Below are 21,983 nucleotides of genomic sequence, written 5' to 3'. Positions count from 1 at the left end.
CAGGAAGTCTCTGTTCTTTATAAATTACCCACTCTAAGGTATTTTTGTAATGCAGCCCCAGTGGACTAAGACAGTCTTATCACCGCTGAGTGTGCAGTGCCTCTTCCTGCTCTGGGCACATAGTAGGTGCTCACTAAATGTTTGCTGAATAATGGATGTGTGGGAAAATTGAAGTAATGAAAAGTCAGAGACCCTTTGGATGTTGTGTGGAGTTGGCTCTGTGTCTTCTGAGATGTCATTTTAATCCTTTATCACAGTGAGATGGTTGTTGGAATGCCCTGCAAAGCTCCACCGATTCCAAAGGGAATGAGCAGGATGATCAGCTCCTGGACTAATGTCCAGGTACTGCTGCTGCTGTGGGGTTCTGGGAGACCTAAACAGGAGCAGCTTCCCTGCAAGATTTTATCTAGTATTTGAAGACAGGGTGTGTCCATGGGGTGCTTCATCTGAAGAGGAGGAGCGTGAAGCCTCTCCCAGTGCACTTACTGAATGGGAAAGACACCAGGAGCTTAAACAGCCACATTCTCATCCATCAGGGCACAGTCTGGGTTCAGTAAATGCTTTTCCCCCTTTCTTAGCTGTTTCCATGAACCAGGACAAGCGGGCTCTCCTCTGTAAGGAGAGAGAAGGTGGGTGCATTCCTGAGTGGCCATGCCTTACCACTTCCCCAGGTAACTACAAGGTGAGGCAAGGAAACGGTTACTCCCTGGACGCTTCAGATCACACAGGGCTGGTTGCGGTCTCTTCCATGAGCATGTTTATTTAACAGGTGATTTGGGGGCTGGGCGTGGTGGCTCACGCCTGTAATCCTAGCACTTTGGGAGGCCAAGGTGGGTGGATCACCTAAGGTCAGGAGCTCAAGACCAGCCTGGCCAACATGAGGAAACCCTACCTCTACTAAAAATACAAAAAATTAGCTGGGCATGGTGGCGGGCACCTATAATCCCAGCTACTCGGGAGGCTGAGGCAGGAGAATCGCTTGAAGTTAGGAGGCAGGGGTTGCAGTGAGCCAAGATTGTGCCATTGCACTCCAGCCTGGGCAACAGAGCAAGACTCTGTCTCAAAAATAAATAAATAAATAAAAGAGGTGATTTGGAATGTGGCATCCTGTGGGCGCACACACACGAGTCCTCAGTGAACCTACACGTCACCTCGTCCTCGCTCACTGCTGCAGCCTCACCCAGCACAGCCGAGGATCTCTCCACTTACACTTTTGCTTACTTGGTAGAAAAATGAAGCTCAAAGTATATGTTAATGTGTCCAATTCTCAGTAATTTCTCCTCTGGGATGCGGGATTTTTGCCTCCACCAAGTGAGCCAAGGTTATTTGAATAGCAGCTTCTGAGTCAACGTAAATACTCACTTAGAGAAAAAGTCAGCAATGTTTCTGTTTTCAAAACTCCTTCCTAGACATTTATTTACCATAAGAAAGTCAGCACGCTTTATTGCTGGGATCTAACAAGGCCTAAGGAGACATCTGCTCTGCATGCGTTGGCGTTGGTCTTCTGACTGGAACCAGCAGAGCACATCTTCTGGGCCTGGGTGGGTTTTCTCTTCATTTTTTCTTTGTTTTCTTTTTTTTTTGAGACGGAGTCTCACTCTGTCATCCAGGCTGGAGTGCAGTGATGTGATCTCGGCTCACTGCAAGCTCCGCCTCCCGGGTTCATGCCATTCTCCTGCCTCAGCCTCCTGAGTAGCTGGGACTACAGGTGCCCACCACCACGCCCGGCTGATTTTTTTTGTATTTTTAGTAGCAGCGGGGTTTCACCATGTTAGCCAGGATGGTCTCGATCTCCTGACCTTGTGATCCGTCCACCTCGGCCTCCCAAAATGCTGGGATTACGGGCATGAGCCACCGTGCCCGGCCGGCCCCAAGTGGGTTTTCTAAGGGTAACATTCAGATTGTTGCTTTTATTAGATTATGTGTCTAGTTCTCCTTCCTCAAATTGCAATCCGAGCTTGACTGACAAATGTGCAAATTCACAGATTCATTGTTTCTCCTGACCTCATGTCTCCATTCTGACACTGAACAGTAATTGTAGTGCAATCCCCAGGCAAGGGCCATCCCCGCAGCTCCTGGCCTTTGCATGGGTCTTTCCCACCCTGAAGGCAATTCACCCTCAGAGTCATCAGGTAGTTTTGCTCATGGCTGATTTTGAGGCTCAGCACGTGCTTTTGGCCCAAGTCCCATGCACAGATTTGCTGATGCCTGGTTACAGTGGGTGGGCCATGGGGCCAGATGTGGGAAATGCCCCCACACACATCAGAGCTGTGCTGCCTTTCCCAACTGGAAATACTGCTTCTCATTTTGAATCAGAGCCCTGGTGAGCCACTTTATCCTTTCAGTATGGTGTACCTGAGGGATTTTCAGTAAATATCGGCTCTTCGATATTGCCATTGGGTGACCAGAGCAGAAGAGAATCCAATCTTACATCCTCTACTGCTAAGGACATTTTCAACAGAAACTTTGGGACTTCTCTTGAAAGATCCTGAGATCCTTTGCCAACATTAGATATCACAGACTCCTCTGCCCCTTTCCCACTGTTCAGCAAGAACGATCCTTTTGCAAATGTATGCCCTGGCAGCAGAATGTTAGTCCAAGGGCCCCCTGAAGTAGATATTTTTAAAGTTACTCATTACATAGGTAATGTGGGTTCTGAATATTTGACATTAAAGAATGTACAGAAGTTATTTGGGGGTGGCATGAATGACTTAGTGTGAGAACCCATGCTGCCCATAGCTTCCGCATCTGCCGCCTGCTCTGCCTGCCAACACCTGGTTGCAGCTGCCCCTATCCGGCTCTCTCCTCCCCACCTTTGCCCATTCTCCCACCTCGAAACCAGTCTAGATGTTGATACTACATTTTTAGGCTAACAAAACCAAGAAGGACAAGGTTTCCACAACTGGCAATGAGTTTAAACGGGCAACTAGTGGCCGTCCGTTTAAAATGAGAAAGAGTTCTGCAAGTTAAAGTCCATTTTATTGTGTGAATTTTTAGCAGTGCAGTGCAGTGGTGTTCTTTTGCATACGAAGATTGATGAATCCTACACAGGGAGAAAAAGATTTGACAGCAGTTTAAGGAGACGTTGTTAGCAAAAACCAAGGCGAGCCGAGTAAGTGGCTTCTCCCCGAAAGCAATTCTTCCCTGTCTAATCTCTTTTTGCAGCTCATTAGTTCTCTGGGAATCAGAAAAAGGTTGTTTCCCAATTATCCCGCCACAGGGGCACATCATGGATGGAAGCCGGGGCTCCGCGGCACAGCACGTGAATCGGCGCGACCCCATCCCAAGAGCCAGGGCTCTCCTTATCTCTGTTGCCTGGGCCCAGCGTGGTGCCGTGGATGCAAGAGTTTAGGCAGGATCACGGCCCTGGCTGTTTGCTTGGCAGGCACTTGGCACCAAGGCCATGCCTCTTATTACTACCCGTGGCCTTGAGCAAGCTCATGAACCTCTCTCAGCCTCAACTGTCACGTTGGTGAGAGCTTCTCGGCAGTGTTTTGAGAATCAAGTGCCTGACCCACGGCAGGCACCTAACCCATGCTCCATGGCGCACGGGCAGAGGTGTGTTCAGGGCACAGTCTTAAAAATGACAATGGGCAACTTTTGGTTTTTGGCAACTTCAGTACAAGCAATTTAAGTTTCTCTGGGGCTCACCTCACATGAGGCACAGGATTGATGGGGGCTGGAAGCAAGCCGTGAGATAAAGGGTGTGAAAAAGCACCCCACTGTTACAGATCACGAGCAGGGACAGTGCTCCCCAGATGGCAGGGGCTCCTCTTCTCCAGCAAGGTAACTGCTCAAGCCAGGACCTCAACCTCAAAGCAGCAGCAGGAGGCGATGGGCAGTGGGTTCTCTGACTACACAGGAGGCCGGTGGGAGGGGAGTCTGAAGGGGAGAGTCAAAGGCAGTGCCCATTCTGCCCCGGCCTGGGGACAGGATCCTTCAGGCAGTGGTGACATCTGTCAGGCGTCAGATTGGTGGAGCAAGGAAAACGAGTGGGAACGAGTTCTCTTCTGAGTTCCTGGAGGCTTCTCCCTACAGGGGACATTCTCAGAGAGCTTAAATTAAGGCAAGAAACCAGCTCTCCAAACTTTCAGGGTCCGAAAGTGAAATATCACTTTGGGATTTTGGAGATACTCAAGACTGTGGGAATGACCAGGGCATGACCCCATCTTAAACCACAGCTCAGCTCTCTGGGGTCCATCAGATGTGATGGCATGGGCTCAGAGCCATCACAGAACCAAGGGCAGTGGCCTCTGAGTGGTTTGTATGCAGGAGCAGTGTTTTGAAAATGGCCGGGCGTGGTGGCTCATGCCTGTAATCCCAGCTACTCAGGAGGTTGAAGCATGAGAATCGCTTGAACCTGGGAGGTGGCAGAGGTTGCAGTGAGCTGAGGTTGTACCACTGCACTCCAGCCTGGGTGACAGAGCGAGATCCTGTCTCCACATAAATAAATTAATTAAATGTTTTGAAAGTGACCCCTTGAAACTCTGTCCATCATCAGACTCTGCATTTAGTAAGTCCATGTTTATTCAAGAACTTCTAGAAAATGAAGAACTTTTCAAACTTTCATTGCATCAGTTGGTCACCAGGAAGGGGATTTCCTCAGGATGTGAAGGGGGAGTCTTCTTGCTTTTAAACTGGCATGGTAGAAGGCAGAGGAGGCACACTGGGGCGGTGTTGCACTAATCCCAGTATGCCCGGGCTCGGGCCAGGCAGGGAGCTTTGGCAGAGGACCGCCTGCACGCTTCCTCTCCTCTACCCAGAGCTTCTAGACTTGGCTGAGAGATGTGACCTGGTCCTGGCTCACGGAGGGCCCTGGTGGAGTGAGAGAACTGGAGAGTGGCTCCCTTGGTCAGGTGGGGGATGTTTCAGAGTCATAAATGAAGGCAGGTGTGGGGAGGAGCCAGGCCGCTGTCCAGGTGCAAGGCCAGCTTTGCCTTCGCCTTCCCTCCCTCGCTTAGTTGACCCCCATGAGCTCTAACCTGGGGGCACTGACTGGTCCTAAGACAGGCTTAGATCCGGCAAGGGGGTGTGGAATGGTTTTGCTGTTAGTAACCCTGGGATCCAGGGAGTCCCAGGCGAGTGATGGCCTCAGCCGGAGGGCTCCAGCTGTAGCTCTGCCGAAAGGCACCCAGCCTTAGTGATGGGCTGCCTGTCTGAGACTCCTGGGGGCATGCAGCTCCCCTGCTGGGGCACTGTCTGTTTCTGCTTTCCCTGAGCCGGGTGCCAGCCCATTCCCCATTCCCTCCAAGACCTGGGACCACAACTGCACGCCCTGCCACTGGTGGGAAGACCCTGCCCACCTCTCAAGATCCAGCCCAGGAGCAAAGCTTACGGAGCCCCTCCCTGGGAGTGGGCAGCCCACAGAGGAAGTTCCCATCCCAGGCTGCCCCACTCCTCTTCCTTTCAGCCCCAGGCCTAGAAAACACATCTGAGATGAACCGGGCCTAAGCTCTGAAGCCTTCCCTTTGCTCTGCCTCAACTTCCTACCTCTCTGTGGCTCTGCTTCTCTCCCAGGAAGAAGCACCATATCCAGGGCAGGAAAAGGCTTCCATTCTCAAAGGCCAGTTGAGAGCTGTGAAAACTGTGGGTGAGGCCTCCATAATTCTGTGGCCTGGGAACATTGGCACTCTCTCTCCATGTCAGGCCAGCTAACCCGAAGCCCGTGTGTGTCAACGCGCATTTCGGGACCTGACAATCTGCCCCCCTCCACCCTTGCTCTTGGGCCTCCAGATCAGAAAAGCCCTGGAAGTTGCTGATTTTCAGGCTCTTCTCTACTCTTTTTCTCTTAACATTCACCCTGCCCCCGAATTCTCCTGCTGACCCCGCTTGCCCTCTTCTTTCCAGCCTGGGAGGGGCAGCCATTCCCTTTGCCTTCCCCAGGCATCCTCCCTGCCCTCCCTGCCCAGCCCTCCCGGTTGTAACTCTGCCTGTGGAGGGAGGCCCAGGGGCTTTTCAGCAGTGGGCTGGGAGCTTGGCTCAGGCTGAACTTGATGGTGAAGGTGCTGAGCCCTGAGGTCAGAGTGTCTTGGCCACAACTGGGGCAGATGCTGATTTTTTTTTTTTTTTTGAGATGGAGTCTTGCTCTGTCGCCCAGGCTGGAGTGCAGTGGCATGATCTTGGCTCACTGCAACCTCCGCCTCCCGGGTTCATGCCATTCTTCTGCCTCAGCCTCCCGAGTAGCTGGGACTACAGGCACCTGCCACCATGCCCGGCTAATTTTTTGTATTTTCAGTAGAGACGGGGTTTCACCGTGTTAGCCAGGATGGTCTCGATCTCCTGACCTCATGATCCACCCGCCTTGGCCTCCCAAAATGCTGGAATCACAGGCGTGAGCCACCTTGCCTGGCCCAGATGCTGATTTTTAAATGCTCCTGGCTCTCCTTTCTTTTTGCCCCATTCCTGTTTCAGGGCCAACTGGCTCATCATGTCCCCTGACACTCAACTTTCTCCCCAGGTCACACCACAGGCTGACTGAGATTGTGAAAAAAACAAAACAAAACAAAACACAAAAACTACTGTGATGATTAGAAGCACTCTGAGATTCTTGGGCCAAAAAGCACTAGAAAAGCCCCAGCTGCTGGGGTTCCCCCTTGGTGGGAGGTGCAGGGCACAGTGTGATTGGGAGTAGGCCAGGAAGCTGCTGATGCCACTATGCATGTGCTCAGAGGGGCTGTCTAGTCCCAGGCCACCTTCTAAGAGTCACTCTAATGAGACCGATTCTCCAATAGGCTACACTGGACACACAGAACACAGCAGAGGAAAAACACACATTTGGCAGATAACAGCAGAGAACACCAAGGGCTGTACGCTCTGTACCTCTCAGTAATGGGTCGTTGGTATCTGATTTAAAAGGAATTGCCTATGTGATATTGATGGATCTTAACTCATGAGGTCTCTGTGAGCTCATCCCAGACTAGAGGTTTGAGCTCTCATCAGGTAAGGCTCCTCTCTGAATCCACAGCAAGCCTCAGGGTGGAAGGAATGAGGGGACAAGGTGATGGTTCTCTCTAGGTGTCAGCCCCTGGAGGGGTCTGTGAGACCCAAAAAAGGAAGTGACCCAGGGCATGGAGAGAACAGATGCCACCCGGTAACATTCACCATGGGGAAACTCATCCTGGCCTGGCCCTTAGCCAGCACCTACAAGAGGCAGCACTGCCATGGGGGGCCCAGGCAGGATGCCACTGGCTCAGGGAGGCCCTGTGCTGGGAGCTGTGAGGGCTGGGTTTATGGTTCCTCCCCACAGCCTTGATGGCTTCTGAGCCCCCAAACAGCACACTCAACTATTCCCCTCCCCTGCTCCCAGGCTCTGCAGTGTCTGTGTTCACTGAAGCCAGTGACAGGAGGTCTTAGGGAGGCTGCATCCCTCACACCGAGCCCCTGGCCTCCCTGGACCCACCCAGCCCCTTGGGCTCATCTTCTTCATTCTGCTCAGCCTCTGCATCCAGCCCTGCCTCAGCACAGCCCCCCAGCAGTGGGGGGCTGGGGAGGTACTGGAGGAGCCGGCCTTCCCTCTTCATTTCTGCCAGCTCCTTGGCACAGCAGCTGGGTGTGTTGGTCTCATAGGTATCATGGAAGGTGTTGTAGTCCACCTCATAGAAGCCCTTTTCCAAGGTGAGGACTGGTGTGAATCGGTGGCCCCAGAGCACCTCTGTATCCATGTAGGAGCTCCGGGCTTGGCAGGTCATGCCTGGGGAAATGGAAGTTACATGCATTATGATGCAATCATCCATCCATCTATCCATCCATTCATCCATTCATCCATCAATCCATCCATCCATCCATCTATCCATCCATCCATCCATCCATCCGTTCATCCATCCATCCATCCATCCATCCATCCATCTATTCATCCATCCATCCATCCATCCATCCATCCATCCATCCATCCATCTAATTATCTATCCATCCAACCATCCATCCATCCATCCATCCAACCATCCATCCATCCAGATATGGAAAAAAAGGCAGGAAAGGGCAAAGATATATCCATCCATCCATCCATCCATCCATCCATCCATCCATCCAATTATCTATCCATCCAGATATGGAAAAAAAGGCAGGAAAGGGCAAAGATATAGCCATCCATCCATCCATCCATTCATCCATCCATCCAATCATCCATCCATCCATCCATCAATCCATCCATCCATCCATCCAATCATTCATCTATCCACCCAATTATTTATACATCTATCCTTCCAATTATCTATCCATCTATCCTATCACCCATCCATCCATCCATCCACTCATCTACCTAATCGTCCATCCATCCAATCATCCATACATTCATGCATTCCTTCATCCATCCAATCACTCATCAAGCATTTCATGAACATCTACTTTGTGCTAAGCATAGTGGAAATGTAAAGCTGAATAAGACACAGTCCTTGCCCTGGAGGAGTTCAAGGCGTAGTGGTGGCAGAAAATTAGAAATCGACATGCAAGATTCTGAAAGTCATTTCCTAGAGATTGGAGTGAATAGATGTTGGAATAGTTGAAGGTAGGGACTTCGTTCCTGAAAACAGCATGCAGGTCTAGAAGATTAAGATGGGAAAAAAGGCAGGAAAGGGCAAAGATAAATTCAGCATGAATGAACACGGAGAAGCTGACAGGCATTTGGAACATATGGGGATTGTTTGGGGTAGACACATACGGAGAGAGGGTTCCACACTCACATACACACACACATACACACAGGAAGAGGAGCAGACGCACACACAGAGCTTGGCTTCTTGATTTGAGGCTGCTCCAATGCCTCGTTTCCCTGTCTACTCAGCCTGTGCCATGCCTATGCTATTTTTAGGTGTTGCTTTCTCTCCAGAGAGGAGGGCAGCTTTGTTTATGGATGAGGAGGCCTCTGTGCTTAGGGTCACAGGAAAGCAGCTTTCTGATATTTAATCTTCTGGCCAAGGAAGGCATTAACTGTGTTGGTTGGGTGCTGAAGGCAACCATCTCCAGCCCCCACTTTGGGCTTTCTCTGGGAGGGGCTCATACAAAGCAGACCCAGGTCCAAGGCTGCTTCTCAGCCCCAGTGCACCCACACAGGTGGGCCCACAGCCTGCTCTCTGCTCTCAGTGATGCCTGCCTGGGCCGGGCCTCTCCCTTCAGTCGTTACCCTTGTTGTCCCCACAGCCTTGGCAGAGAGGCCCAAACCGGGCCCTGAGCAGCCTAGACCATGCCAGACGTCTGCAGGCTCCCAGGGCCTTGGGAAAGGTATGGGCAGGACCTTTCCCCTTTGGGCTCCTCCTGCTCCTCATGGGGTGTGGCAGCGGCTGCCCTGTAGCTAGAGATCCTGCTGTGTCCCTGTCATTGCTCAATACGTTTGGAAAGGATTCCCCAGGTGTCAGGTATAGTGATCAGCACAGCTCCTCTTCATCTTGATTCCTCCCAACAGCCCTAAGAGATTGATTTTCCTCACTTTGCTGACAAGGTAAGCAGCTTGCTCAAACCCGCTCAGGCAGGATATGGCAGAGTTGTGCTACTCAGGCTGAGGCATGGATTCCCAGCCCATACCTGGCTGCACGTGCTTGACAACCAAACCACCCACATCCAGGACAGATGTGGGCCAGGGTCTCCTGCCCTATCTCCCTGGATCTCCCCTACAGTTTGTGGGACAGAGCAAGCATAGCCCGGGTTGTGGGAGGGGAAGGAGGCCAAACCATGAGGACAAGTGAACGGTGGGCCCCTGCCTTTGAGGGAGGCATGGCTGGGGGTGCAGCGGGGCAGATAGCACTGGCTCCCTCCACTATGAGCCTGTGGGCGCTCTCCCTGCTGCGTAGCTGGGGAGTGAGGATGGCCTTGGAGAGTGGTCAGGCATGCTATGATTTGACCCCATGTCTCTCACCCAATCCCTTTTTTGTGGCTTCAGAGTGGAGTTCTTTCCCTGAAATGCAGCCTGTGTCCTGATTCTGACCCTGGAGGCAAGGGCAGGGTGACCTGCAAGCCCTAGCTCTGCGGGGGAAAGCTTCCTGAGTCCTGACTGTCCTCGGCCCCGGGGCTGCCCACCTGCCACCATATGCTGCCTGCCAGACTCCAGCCCCCAGCAGATGGCCGAGCAGCCCCCTCTGGCACCAGTCCCTGGAGCCTCTCATTGCCCTCTCCTGGTTCCACTGACTTCAAAATGGGAAGGCTTGTGCAGTCTGGGTCTGAGTCCCCTGCCCGGCAGCCAGCTTCCTCGGGGCTGGAATGTGTGCTTGGCCATGTTTCTGACAGGCCCCTAGTATTTTAGTGGGGCAGAGTGGTGAGAGAAGCTCCAGATTTGTAAGTGGAAGAGCTGAATATGAACACTCGCTGTCTACATAATGCTTTTGAGGTTCAGCCTTGACATCTGTAAAATGAGACTGAAGCCAGCCCTATCCTACAGTGTCGTTTGCAAGAATTAGAAAAATAGACATGCATCATTCTGAGCGTGACTGAGTTTCTAGAACCCATCCTCAGGGCCTGACCAGCTGCTCATTGTACCTGGTTGAAAAAAAAAAAAAGAGAGAGAGAGAGAGAAAGCAAGGCACGAGGAAGAAATGAAATATGCAGGGTGTGGGGTTCTGCTGCGAGTGGGGTGGGGACTGGGGTCCTCTGCCAGAGTTCAGGCGGTCCCAGGCCTTGGAGTCCCCGGAGCCACCTCACAGAGGTCTGCCATGGCTGAGTGGCTGAGGAACTGGGGGGTCCTTGGCTACCAGCTGCTGGTGAGTCAGTAGCTGAGCAGGGAGGTGCGATGCTGGCCACAAAAAGGGCATTTTCTTGGGCATACATGGATGTTGATGCCTCAGCATGGATGCACTGTTTTTTTGTGAGAAAGGAGCCTCACCTGCCCTGGGTTCACTAAGCCAACCTTCTGCAAGAATGCTGAGGGCTGGCTGCTCCAGAGGGAGCCCAGCCACAAAAGCCCTTCCCCTGCAGCAAAGGTCTCTCCAAGTAAAGGGTTGGTGAGAACCTTTTGAGTTTAGGAAATTCTGCATCCCCTCCTCTCCGAGCGGTGAGACTCAGTGGGTAAGGACAGCGAGAAGTCCACTGTAAAGAAACCAGTTCGCTTTTGTTTCGCCCTGTGATTACCAGAGCTATCTGACCAGGGAGCTCTTCTGGGTAGAACACTTGTTCCAAGAAGGGGCAGTTTGTCCTGTTGGAAACGAGTGCTGGCTCTGGGGTCCCTGGTCTCAATTTCCATCCTAGCTCTATCATTCGAAAGTGCTTGCTCTTGGGCAAATAATGTAGCCTGTCTGTGTCCCTGTGTCTTTATCTGTACCTTAATAAAAACTATCTCGGCTGGGCACTGTGGCTCACGCGTGTAATCCCAGCACTTTGGGAGGCCGAGGCAGGTGGATCACAAGGTCAGGAGTTCGACACCAACCTGGCCAACATGGTGAAACCCTGTCTCTACTAAAAAATACAAAAATTAGCCAGGCGCAGTGGCGGGCACCTGTAATCCCAGCTGCTCCAGAGGCTGAGGCAGGAGAATCGCTTGAATCCGGGAGGTGGAGGTTGCAGTGAGCCAAGATCGGGCCACTGCACTCTAGCCTGGGTGACAGAGCAAGACCCTGCCTCAAAAACAAACAAACAAACAAACAAAACAACAACAACAATAACCCACTATATCTCATAGGGCGTGGGAGGACATTTGGCCACATGATAGATGTTTATTGTTTAGGACGGTGCCTGAAAGTTGGGAAGCTCCTGTCAGTGTTAGCTATTACTATTACTCAATCTTGAGTACCAGTACCCCTCAAACCACAATTTAGGGATTGAATGTGTTGCCTGCGCCACCCCAGGACCCTCAGGCACAGACCTGCATCTTCTGGAGTCACAGTTGCCTAAGTCTGAAGTGTAGGTAGGGCCACCTGTGGCTGAGGAGGACAAAGCGCCTTACCTGTGGCTTCCACCATCCCTTCTAGAATGACCACGACTTCAAACTCTTCCTGATGCAGCTGAGCCTGAGACATCTCCCAGAAAGGGCTCTTCTCGTTGATCTCGTGGGAGATGATCAGAGGAGACACCAGGAAGAGGCGGTCGTCGCCCGTGTCAAAGCCCACGTTGATGTCTGTCTGGTTCAGGGGGATGAACTCCCCCTCTTTGGTCTGCCGGGACTTGATGAGCTTGGCCCGGATGGAGGCCTCCACAATATGGGAGTTGCGGAGGTCACCCACCCGGAACATGAGGCACAGCTTCTCGTCCCGCATGGAGATGACTGCGTTGTTGGAAAACATGAGGGTCTCCGCTCTCTTCTTGGGCTGGCTGATCTTGACAAACATGCACCCCACCATAAAGGCATTGACGATGGAGCCCAGGATGGCCTGGACCAAGAGGAGTATAATCCCCTCTGGACACTTCTCTGTGATGACTCGGAAGCCATACCCAATGGTTGTTTCGGTCTCAATGGAGAACAGGAAAGCGGACACGAAGCCACTGAGGTTTTCAACACAAGGAATCCACTCTTGGTCGCCAACATGGTCCAGGTCACCCCGGATATAAGCAATGAGCCACCAAATGAAGCCGAAGAACAGCCAGGTGACAGTGTAAACCATGGTGAAGACGAGCAAGTTGAAGCGCCACTTGAGGTCCACCAGGGTGGTGAAGAGGTCACTCAGGTACCGGTAGGTCTCCTGGACGTTGCCGTGGTGCACGTTGCACTTGCCGCTCTTCTCCATGTAGCGCTGGCGTGGCTTCTTGCCCTCGGCCAGCAGGCGCGTACGGTCTGTGGCAATGGGGACATAATCGCGGGCCTGTTTTGGAATCTTCTTGGGGTCCCAGGGAGTGACTCCAATCTCCATGTCCTGGTTCATGGCATTCCTAGAATCGCCAGCCATAGCTGGGATGCTTTGAGTTAAAAAGACACCATCAGTGAAGTGGGCTGTTCTGATTCACTAGAACACAAGATGGAAGGCCACCCCCACCCTGGGGCTCTCCCAGGCTTCTCTTCTGTTATCCAGGGGTCAGGGCGTGAAATCCTCAAGGGCAGGGGTGTGAAATCCTCAAGGGCAGGGGCCTCACTCTCCTATAGGGTTCTTTTGTATCCCTGGTGCCTAGTACAGAGTCTAGCACAAAATAGATGCTTGCTAGCTGTTTGTTGAATGAATAAATGAACAACATCTAGGCGCAAACTACACATTAAGTGTTTAAAGGGTTTGAGAAACCTGGGAGCAATTTAAAAAGAATAATCACAATAGTTTATTAAATACCTACTGTGTCCCACGCATTACATGTGGATTGTGGCTTCTTATCGCCACAGCAATTCACTGGCATTAGATATTGGAATCCCCACTATATAAATACTATATTGTTTGCTTATGAATCAGGCTTAATTCAAACAGTCTCTCTCCCACCATCAGAATGTAAGCTCCACAGGGGCATAAGTTTGTGTTCGTTTTGTTCTCTGGTATTCCAAGCACTTAGAACACAGCCCGGCACATGGATGTATTCAAAAAGTACTTACTGAGTAATTGGATGGATAAATTAAAAAACGGGCTTCCAAAGAGGTTAAGTGACACCCAGGCCACCAAATATCAGGCAGAGCTGATTTTTGGATTCCTGCTCATCTGGCCCAAGCCTGTGCTGTTTCTTTCATTCCTTGCTGTCTCCATTTATCTTGAGGTCTTTTAGCAGCAGACAGAAAGGAAAAGGCAGCATGTGTCTGATTTGTCAATTGGTCACCCCTACCGTCTGAGTGTGAAGTCTGCAGCCATCTGAGCGCTTATTAAAATGACAAATTGCTGTGTAGGCCCGCCATTAGAAAATTTGATTCCCTGTCCTCTAAGAAGTGGAACTGGACAGGATGTTAATGGCCCCAAAGCTCTTCAAAGGGCATAACGTGTTTGTGGGGGTACCTGCCACACTTCCAAGAGATACCCACACACCTGCAATACAGGTGTCTGATAGTTCCCTCAAAACCCATTTAACTTGCTTTAAGACTCTCATTCAGTTGGGAAAGACCTCTTTAATTAACAATAACAGACAACATTTCTGAGCACTCAGAAGCCAGGAACTGCACTAGGAAATTTTTATCCATTAGCTGATTTAATCCTCACAACATGGTTAGATAAATACCATTATTATCCCCCCATTTTTCAAAAGAGAAGAATGAAGCTCACGTAGCATGTGGCCAAGTGAGGTTTTGGGTCTAGGTTTATCTGGCTGCAGCCCAAAGGCTGACCCACAGCACTCACCACACAACGGCCAGCAGACACTGATGCTCCGTGGCTCATGCTAAGGCTGATGACCTGCTCCCTCCAGAAAGTTCTGTGAGCTTCTGGCCCTGGGAAACATCACCTTAGGGATACTATCTTTCAACCCTTCTTCCTCTTTATAAGTAAGTCTTCCTTGAATTCGCAGTTACCCTCCCTCCCAGGTATAGGGTCCCCCAGGAACCCCCACTTACTTATCTGTCCTGATCGAGAAACACAGAATGCCTAGACTGCTCTGTCACTTGGCCAGCTGCATGTCTTTTCCTGCAGGCCTGAGCCCTGGAAACATTCCCTGGCACTGAAACCCTGTTTAGGTTGTTACCTGAAATACTGAAAGATTAAACATGTTGCTAAACATGTAGGAATTAGCCTAACCTTAGGCCAAATAACTCCATAACCCAGAGCCCTTGCCACAGACATACTTAAGCGGAGCACCTCTTTTCTTGCTGTCTGTCATGAGGACCAGTGCAGCACTCTACATGTAAGTTCCCCTAATAAGTGCTTTGGAACTTGGTGATTTCTTCTTTGGAATCTCAACTGACCCCATTTGGGGATGGTTTGGGCAGTCCCTTGCAGGAATTCCCCTGCCACCATTCTCAGGGTGACTCCAGCTGCAGGTTCCACCAGGCAGAACACCAGGAAGCTGTGTCCCCAGTAGAACAACCTGGAAAAAGGTCTGTCAACCACTGAGCTGACCGCCTAATGGCAAACCAAGGTAGATTCCAGCTGTCCTGGGGAGTCAGATGTCCCTGGCAGGCCTTTTCCTGTGCTGCCTGGGTGATTATAGCAATTTCAAGATAACCTTTAAAACATCATATCAAAAGTTCATCTGAAGGGCTTTGTCCCAGACGTCCATTGGCCATTTCCCATTCTGCATAGGGCCACCTGCTTCCTGCTCCTTCATGTGGCAGTTAACAAAGATAAATGAGACAAGGAGGAAAATGCTTGGGGCTATCTTTGCAGAATCCCAAGCAGGAATTTGCTCTGCCTTAAGTGGGAGACTTCATCCTGAAAACTCAATCACAGATGCTCAGAGATGATGGAAAATGCTGCTGTCCTGAGGCCCTGTGTATTCTGGACACCCCAGCTGTTGGAACCAAGATAGGCTTCCAATGGGGGTGCCGCTGCGGACTCCCTGAGCCACTGAGGTTGGGCAGGGCAGGCACAGTGCCACAAGAATGAGTCATTGGCCGGGGCACATGGTAGCTCACATCCTCCTGTGCTCAGCTCTTTGGGGAAACAGCTTGCTGCTGATTTTCTGCACTGTTTCCTTCTTTATTTTTAAACATACTTGCATACATTCTTGTAGGCGAAGGCTTTGTGCTGTACTAGAAACGGGAAAATGTTTTCTAGGAGACTTCAGCCCAGACAGGAAAACTTTTTGCGTCTGGCAGATAGGAAAGGGTGGTTTACTTTTGATTTGATATTGGGACGCATTCCTGTGCGCTGGAATCATCCACAGAAGTTATTCCTTGCTCAACCCAGGGTAACATCTGGATTCTAACTCAGTGTCCAACAAACCCGCTTTGTGGTCCAAATACAAACAAACTTAACTTTCTTTGCCTCAGTTTACTCTGCTATAAATCCCAGATAATATCCTCTGCTCCTCCAGCCCTGGGAGCCAATTGTGGGGATTCATGGAAAGAATACATGATACAAACATAAGTATAAATAAAATAAACATATGTATTCATAATCTCTCCTCAAATTGAAATTTAATGCAATATCCCATTAACCCCATTTTAAAGATGAAGAAAGAGAGGTAGAGATTATCTAAGACAAATAGCTAAAGGCCCAGTGGGCAATTTGCAGGGCAAGCATTGAGCTGACCGGCATGCAGCCTCTACTGTTCAGATCTCTTTTAAGGGTAAGTAAAATCCCCATCCTTGAAACCCTGGCTTCCAGTGTTGTGTGCCTATCAAGTCAAAAGGATTTTCAGGGACAATGGAGATGAAATTCTTTAATCAGGTTTTCGAGATCCGTTCTATTAATTATGCACTCATTAAGCACACATTAATTGAGGAACTACTATAGCCAAACCCCTGTGCTAGGAGCTGGACATAAAGCAGTGAAGAAGATAAATGCAGAGCCAGCCCTCCCAAAGTTGATATTCTAGCATTTCCTCTTTGAAGCTAGGGTTTTTGCAGAACTGTCTGTAGAGGACAGACAGGGAGGAATGCTGTGGCTGGCCTAGGCAAGCTGAGCATCCTAGCTACTCTCTGCAGGATGCAGGGAAAGGCACTGACTTGAGCAAATCCTATTAAGCCTCATCAAGCCTGTTACTTCTCTTCTTCCGTCCTCTCCTGTGTCTGTGAATGGGAAGCTGTGTTGAGACATGATGAAAGCTTTTGGAAAAGACAGAGCTTCAAGTCCAGCAAAGTGGTTTAATCCCTTTGATAGGAAAACGCAAGTGGAGAAAGACTCAGAAGAGGCAAAATCAAAGGAAGTTGTATTTCAGATGATGCATTAGTGAATGTGACATCCATTTAGATGGACCTCTGAATTAAGAATGTCAAACATCACGCACCCACAGGGAGGAAAACTTGGTGTCATGGCGTGGTCTAGAATGTCAGGAGTCAGGGCCACAGCAACTTGATAAGAGCCTTGCTTGGGGGTCAGCAGGGCTTCCTGGAGAGACCACTGGGCTGGGAGTCTTTTCACAGACTCAGTCTCCCTATCTGTGATCACAAACATCTTTATCAATTTCCTACTTTCTAAGATATGCTGGATCAAAATGTACCACTCTCTGAGCTTTGAAACACGGGATGAAGTTGGAGGAAGAGGAATGGAGGAGGGCGTGCTTATGTCTCATATGCAGATATTTGTATATTCTTCTATGGGAATATATATGACTGTACTCATAGGAAAATGCTCCAAACTGGTTGGTGAACAGGCTGCCCCAGTCCCCTCAAGGCTCTTTAGGGTTAGCAGGAAGCATTCAAGGTGTTACACTTGAATGTAACACCAGAATACATGCTGGGGACAGAGAAGGCACTTGTAAGTAGGCAGAATTCCAACACACCCTCGTGATTCCTGCCCCCTGGTATACACCCCCTGAGGAACCCCAGGAAATCCTCACTCCCATGACTGGGGCATGTCATATGGCAGAGCTGAACTGAAGAAAGAAAGTTCATCTGGGGTGAGCTTGACCCAATCATAAGCCCTTTGAAGGGATTGGGCTTTTCCCGAAGTAAGAGATTCAAATTATTAGAGGAATTAAACAGAGGGGGCTTCTCCTTTGCTGGTTTTAAAGATGGAGGGGGCCACACGGCAAGGAATGTGGGTGACCTCTGGGAGCTGAGAGCAGCCCCCAGATGATAGCCAGCAAAAAAGTGAGGACCTCAGTCCTACAACCACAAAGACCTGAATTCTGCCAGAACCACAGGAGCTTGAAGGGGGCCCTGAGTTCCACATGAGAATGCTGGCCTCGCTGACACCCTGGTTTTGGCCTTGTGAGAACAGAGCAGAGGACACAGTCGCATCAAGCCTGGACTTCTGACCTACAGAACTGTGAGCTGATAAATGGGTGCTGTTTCCAGCCACTACGTCTGTGGTCATCTGTTATGGCAGAAATAGAAAATCCAGTACAGAAAGGGAAGTCGGATCATAAACAGTTAGGAAGGCTGACTCTGGCATCAGATGACCTAGGTTCCTATTTTGCCTGGAGCTGAGGCACATTTGGAAAAGTAACTTCTCTAAGCTTCCGTTGCTTTATTTGCAAAATGGGGTAACAGTACTCACCAAAAAGAGCTGCTGCGAAGATGAAATGAAAGGTGTGTGTACAGCGCCTGGTTTACAGGAGCCCTCCTGAGAGGTAGCTCTTAGGATTTTCCACCAGGGGGCAGGGGTGGGGGTGGGGGCTGGAGGGGTGGGGGTGGGGGCTGGAGGGGTGGGGGTGGGGGCTGGAGGGGTGGGGGTGGGGGCTGGAGGGGTGGGGGTGGGGGCAGGAGTGCTTCAAACAACTTGAGGATAAGGAAGGAGAATCAGCAAGTCCCGAGTTCCTACGGTGTGTCAGCATCGTGCTCCCACTCCCAGGAGAGAGGCATTATCTTCAGTTTACAAAAGGGGAAAACAGGAGAGAGTTTAAAAACCTCGCCCGGAATCGCACAGCTAGTGCTGCAGGCTCTCCGGATTCCGCAGCAGCTGCTCTAGATGAGGGCATGCCTAGAGGCCCCGCTCCGTAGCAGCGTCTACGCGATAGGGAACCCGTGCCCCTTTCCTCCCCCCGCCCCGCCCCCCCAGAAGCCACGCCTGAGGAATTTTCTAAGACCTTTCCCTTTCGTCCCTCCCACGCCTAAGGCCCAGGTCCCAGGGCTTTCCCTTGCGCCTTCATCCCTGGCCCTGCAGAGGCCTGCTTCTCGCTTCCAGGGTCGCTAGAGCGCCCCTCCCGCCACCCCGCCATCTCTTGGCCGGATCGTGCGAGAGAAGGGGAGGGGGTTGGGACGGGGGAGGGGGGCTGCGACAGGGGAGGGGAGCCTGGGAGAGATGGCGAGGGAGGCTGGGACGGGGGAGCCCGAGCGCGGCAGGAACCGGGAGCCCTGAGCGCCACAACGTCTAGCGTGGCCTCGGAGGGTGACCCAGGGGATACCCCTCACCCCGCAGGGGACGAAGCCCCCAGTGCGGCTGGATAAGGCGATGCTCGCCGCCTGGGTGTGGCCCGCTGGTCAGCTGCAGCTCTGCGGCTGCGGAGAAGGCGGGGCTGGGGGATGCGGGGTGGGAGGGTGAGAGCCAGGAAAGGCCTGCGCGGGGGAGACAGAGGCCCTGTCCCCAGGGAACGGGCGTGGGGAGGCCGTTGGCAGTGCCGGGGACTCCCCGCCAGCGGGTCTCTCTTCCTGGAGGAAGGGCGGGCCAGCGGCCCCAGCCACCCAGAGACTGTGCCCAAGCCACACCGGTGGACAGGATCCTCCCAGCGGCCAGTCCTGGTTTCCCAGCTTTTCACAATTACCAACCTTAAAACAAAACAAAATTATCTTCTAGTGTACTCGGAGGTTTAATGGCACAGAGCCCGGTGGTAATAAATCTTGAAAAACCCGTCAGGTATTTCATTTAAAAACCGCACCATTTTGCAGCTATTTGTTCTATCAACTTAGGTCTGTGTCTATTTTTGAATTCCTGAATGTTTTACGGGTTTACTTTTTGAGCCTGTTTGTTTCATAGCACATGAGGGAGTGGGTGTGAAATCCCAGTGGAAGCTGACACAGGGCTTCCCTCACTCAGACAATTAGTCAGTCAGCGAACCCCCACTCAACACCCACTGGGTGTTTGAATTATGTTGAGCTCTGGGGGTAGAAGGAGGTCGACTCACACTTCACTGGCATTCGTTCCTGTGCTTTCCCTTCCTGGGGATCTGGCTAAATTGAGGGTTCTGATTCTGTAGGTCTGGGGTTTCCAGAGTCCGCGGTTTTGCTAAGGAGCCGCAGTGATGTTGACGCGGCTGGTCCTCAGTGCACACCTGAGTAGCACGACCTCTCCGCCCTGGACGCACGCTGCCATCAGCTGGGAGCTGGACAACGTGCTGATGCCTAGTCCCAGAATCTGGCCCCAGGTGACTCCAACAGGTAATGAGATTGAGGACCCTTGATGCGTTCTCTGTCCTCAAGGAGTTCCTGGTCTGGTGAGGAGTACACAGGCAAAACAATCAGTGCAGTAGAGAGTGAGAGAGAGGCCAGGGTGCAGTCCTGAATTTGGCTTGTCTGGGGCGGGCGAGGAAGAGTCAGGAAGGCCCTGGTGAGGAAGGCGTCCAGTGAGCAGGGTGAGGTGGCAGAGCCTTGTGGGCCTGAGAACAGGGGAGCAAACAGTAATAATAGCTCCGGCGTGGAATCCCTGTTCTGTGCCATCTTTGTGCTGAGTGTTTTTCATGCATTGTATCATTTAATCCTGAAACAGATCTATTAAGTCCGTTTTAGTCGCCTCATTTTACAGGTCGCAAAGGCAGAGTGATGTGGTAGCTTGCTTCAGGCCACACAGTTACTAAGCAGCGGACTAGGTTTTGTCTGATTCCAAAGGCTCTAAGTGCAGCCACTGCTGCCTGGGAGGTTGCTTCCTCCTGAGCCCTCTGGGTGTGATGGGGTTGTTCTGAGCCCCCCGGGGTGGGTGTGATGGGGTTGTTCTGAGCCCCCCGGGGAATCAAGCCCTGAGAAAACTGGCCCTGGATGGAGCCCGATCGACACCAGCCTGATCTGCACCAGGGAAGGAACTCATGATTTCCTGCTGTGTGGCCCGCTGTGCACAAGCTGCCCAGCAGCTGGGGTCACTTCCCAACAGCCAGGGCTGTGTTCTCCCTCTCCCTCCTGCTCCCCTCCAGCATGCTCCCTACTCATCTAACAGCTGCTCCTTGGTGTTTCTAACCACAATACTTGCCCCCAGAGGTCCCTGATTGCTCCCAGGAAATAAGACATCCATGCATCCCAGGTAACACCTGTCATTCTGGCATCATCACCAAGAGTGCCCCGTCACTCTCTGAAGGTCTGCTTGGACAACGGCCCCCACAGTAGAAACAAGACCACTAACTAGCAGCCACTGATTTCATTCTTAACACCCCTTCACTGGATTCTCCTTCATCTAAGGCAGGTCTGCCTCTGCCAGGAGTGAGGGTAACACCTCCTCACTCTGGAATTTCTCAGCTGGGCAGGATGTGCATGCCATAGTAACCAGAACTTGTGAGTCTGTGCTGAGCTCTGCCGCCTACACCCATGGCTGTGGCTGTGTGAGGTCAGTGAGTGCAGCTGCCGGATCGCGTTCTTCCAACACAGACACACTCTACATCCTTCTTGGTCACGTGCAATTAGTAGGCTTTCTCCTATTTTTATTTAAATGGGATGTCTTAGACCTTCATTTTCATATTTTGATGTAGAGAAACATTTAAAATATTGCATTCTCTTTATTTTAGGAAAAGCACATATACAAACCCATGATAAATGCAACCAAAACTTGCCCTGGGTTTGGGGGACATGGTAGGGGGTGGTGGGGACTGTGGTGAGTTGTACACACATGCAATTCTAAAGCGGCAGCTGCTACTCGGCTCTAGTTCATTATTGCCTTGCCATGCCATGGAGCCAGTACTGCAAGATCCTCCCTTTGCTTTTTCCAGAAAAGCCAGAAATTAAACTTTTGAAGATGAAATTTTTTTTCCATGTTGACCACTAATTCAACAATTTTTGAAAAAGTGAGCAAGCCATAGAGAATCTATGTGTGAGTCAGATTCAGTCTGTCAGCTGCCGGTTCGTATTTCTGGGCTAGGGAGTCGGAGAGAGGCCTTTTCCGCCCATGGACATGTTGGGCTGCGTTGTGAGTTAGGCTGAGAGTGCTGTTAAGAGTTGTGGTAGTGCCACTGAGTTCCTCTCAGAGCCTCCCTGTTTGCACTAACAGGTCTGCCACAAACATTACCTGTCAGTCCTCAGGACAACAAAGGCAGGAGGCCCGGCAGGAAGAGGAGAACTCAATCTGCAAGGCCCATGATAGTAGAGAGGGCCGCCTGGGCTACCTCCTCAGTGCCCATCAGCCTGGTTCCCATGGTCCTAACTAGCCCTGTCTCCTTGCCAATAGTCCTGTGCTCCCCAGCCCCCTCCCCCATGCAGACGGCTGCTATGACATCCCTGTTCCTTAAAGTGCGGGCTTCCTCGCTGCCTTCTCCTCCCTAACTGGCACCCTGTGCAAACCTGCTGCAGAGAACAGCGTCTCGGGCAGTGCGATAGTCCTCCAGTTCACCAACAGTAAAAATGGTCTCAATGGGGAGAGATGTCTGACTGCAAGCGCTGAGTCCTTCCAGAGGAGGGCTGGAGGGACAGGAGGGCGGATCGGGTGGCCTCC

At 51.4% G+C, this 21,983-nt stretch overlaps 1 protein-coding gene and 1 long non-coding RNA gene across 2 annotated transcripts in view; one reads left to right on the top strand and one right to left on the bottom strand.

Moving 5' to 3' along the window:
- Positions 1 to 1,027: 1,027 nt before the first annotated feature.
- KCNJ5 (potassium inwardly rectifying channel subfamily J member 5) overlaps positions 1,028 to 21,983 on the bottom strand; it is a 31,902-nt gene continuing 10,946 nt past the window's right edge. The window contains exons 2-3 of the mRNA XM_004052427.5: positions 11,864 to 12,810; positions 1,028 to 7,690 (exon numbers count right to left, since the gene is read on the bottom strand). Coding sequence (XP_004052475.1) covers positions 7,368 to 7,690; positions 11,864 to 12,800 — 1,260 coding nt within the window. The 5' untranslated portion in view covers positions 12,801 to 12,810 and the 3' untranslated portion in view covers positions 1,028 to 7,367. The remainder of the gene's footprint in view (positions 7,691 to 11,863; positions 12,811 to 21,983) is intronic.
- On the top strand, positions 19,579 to 21,699 carry KCNJ5-AS1 (KCNJ5 antisense RNA 1). Its single transcript, XR_008669876.1, has 3 exons — positions 19,579 to 19,732; positions 20,741 to 20,885; positions 21,543 to 21,699. It is a non-coding gene; the product is annotated as a KCNJ5 antisense RNA 1 (long non-coding RNA).

This window comes from Gorilla gorilla, chromosome 9 (genome assembly GCF_029281585.2).
Source record: "Gorilla gorilla gorilla isolate KB3781 chromosome 9, NHGRI_mGorGor1-v2.1_pri, whole genome shotgun sequence".
NCBI lineage: Eukaryota > Metazoa > Chordata > Mammalia > Primates > Hominidae > Gorilla > Gorilla gorilla.
Note: the sequence above shows the minus strand (reverse complement) of the source record. Positions and strands in the feature narration are given on the sequence as shown.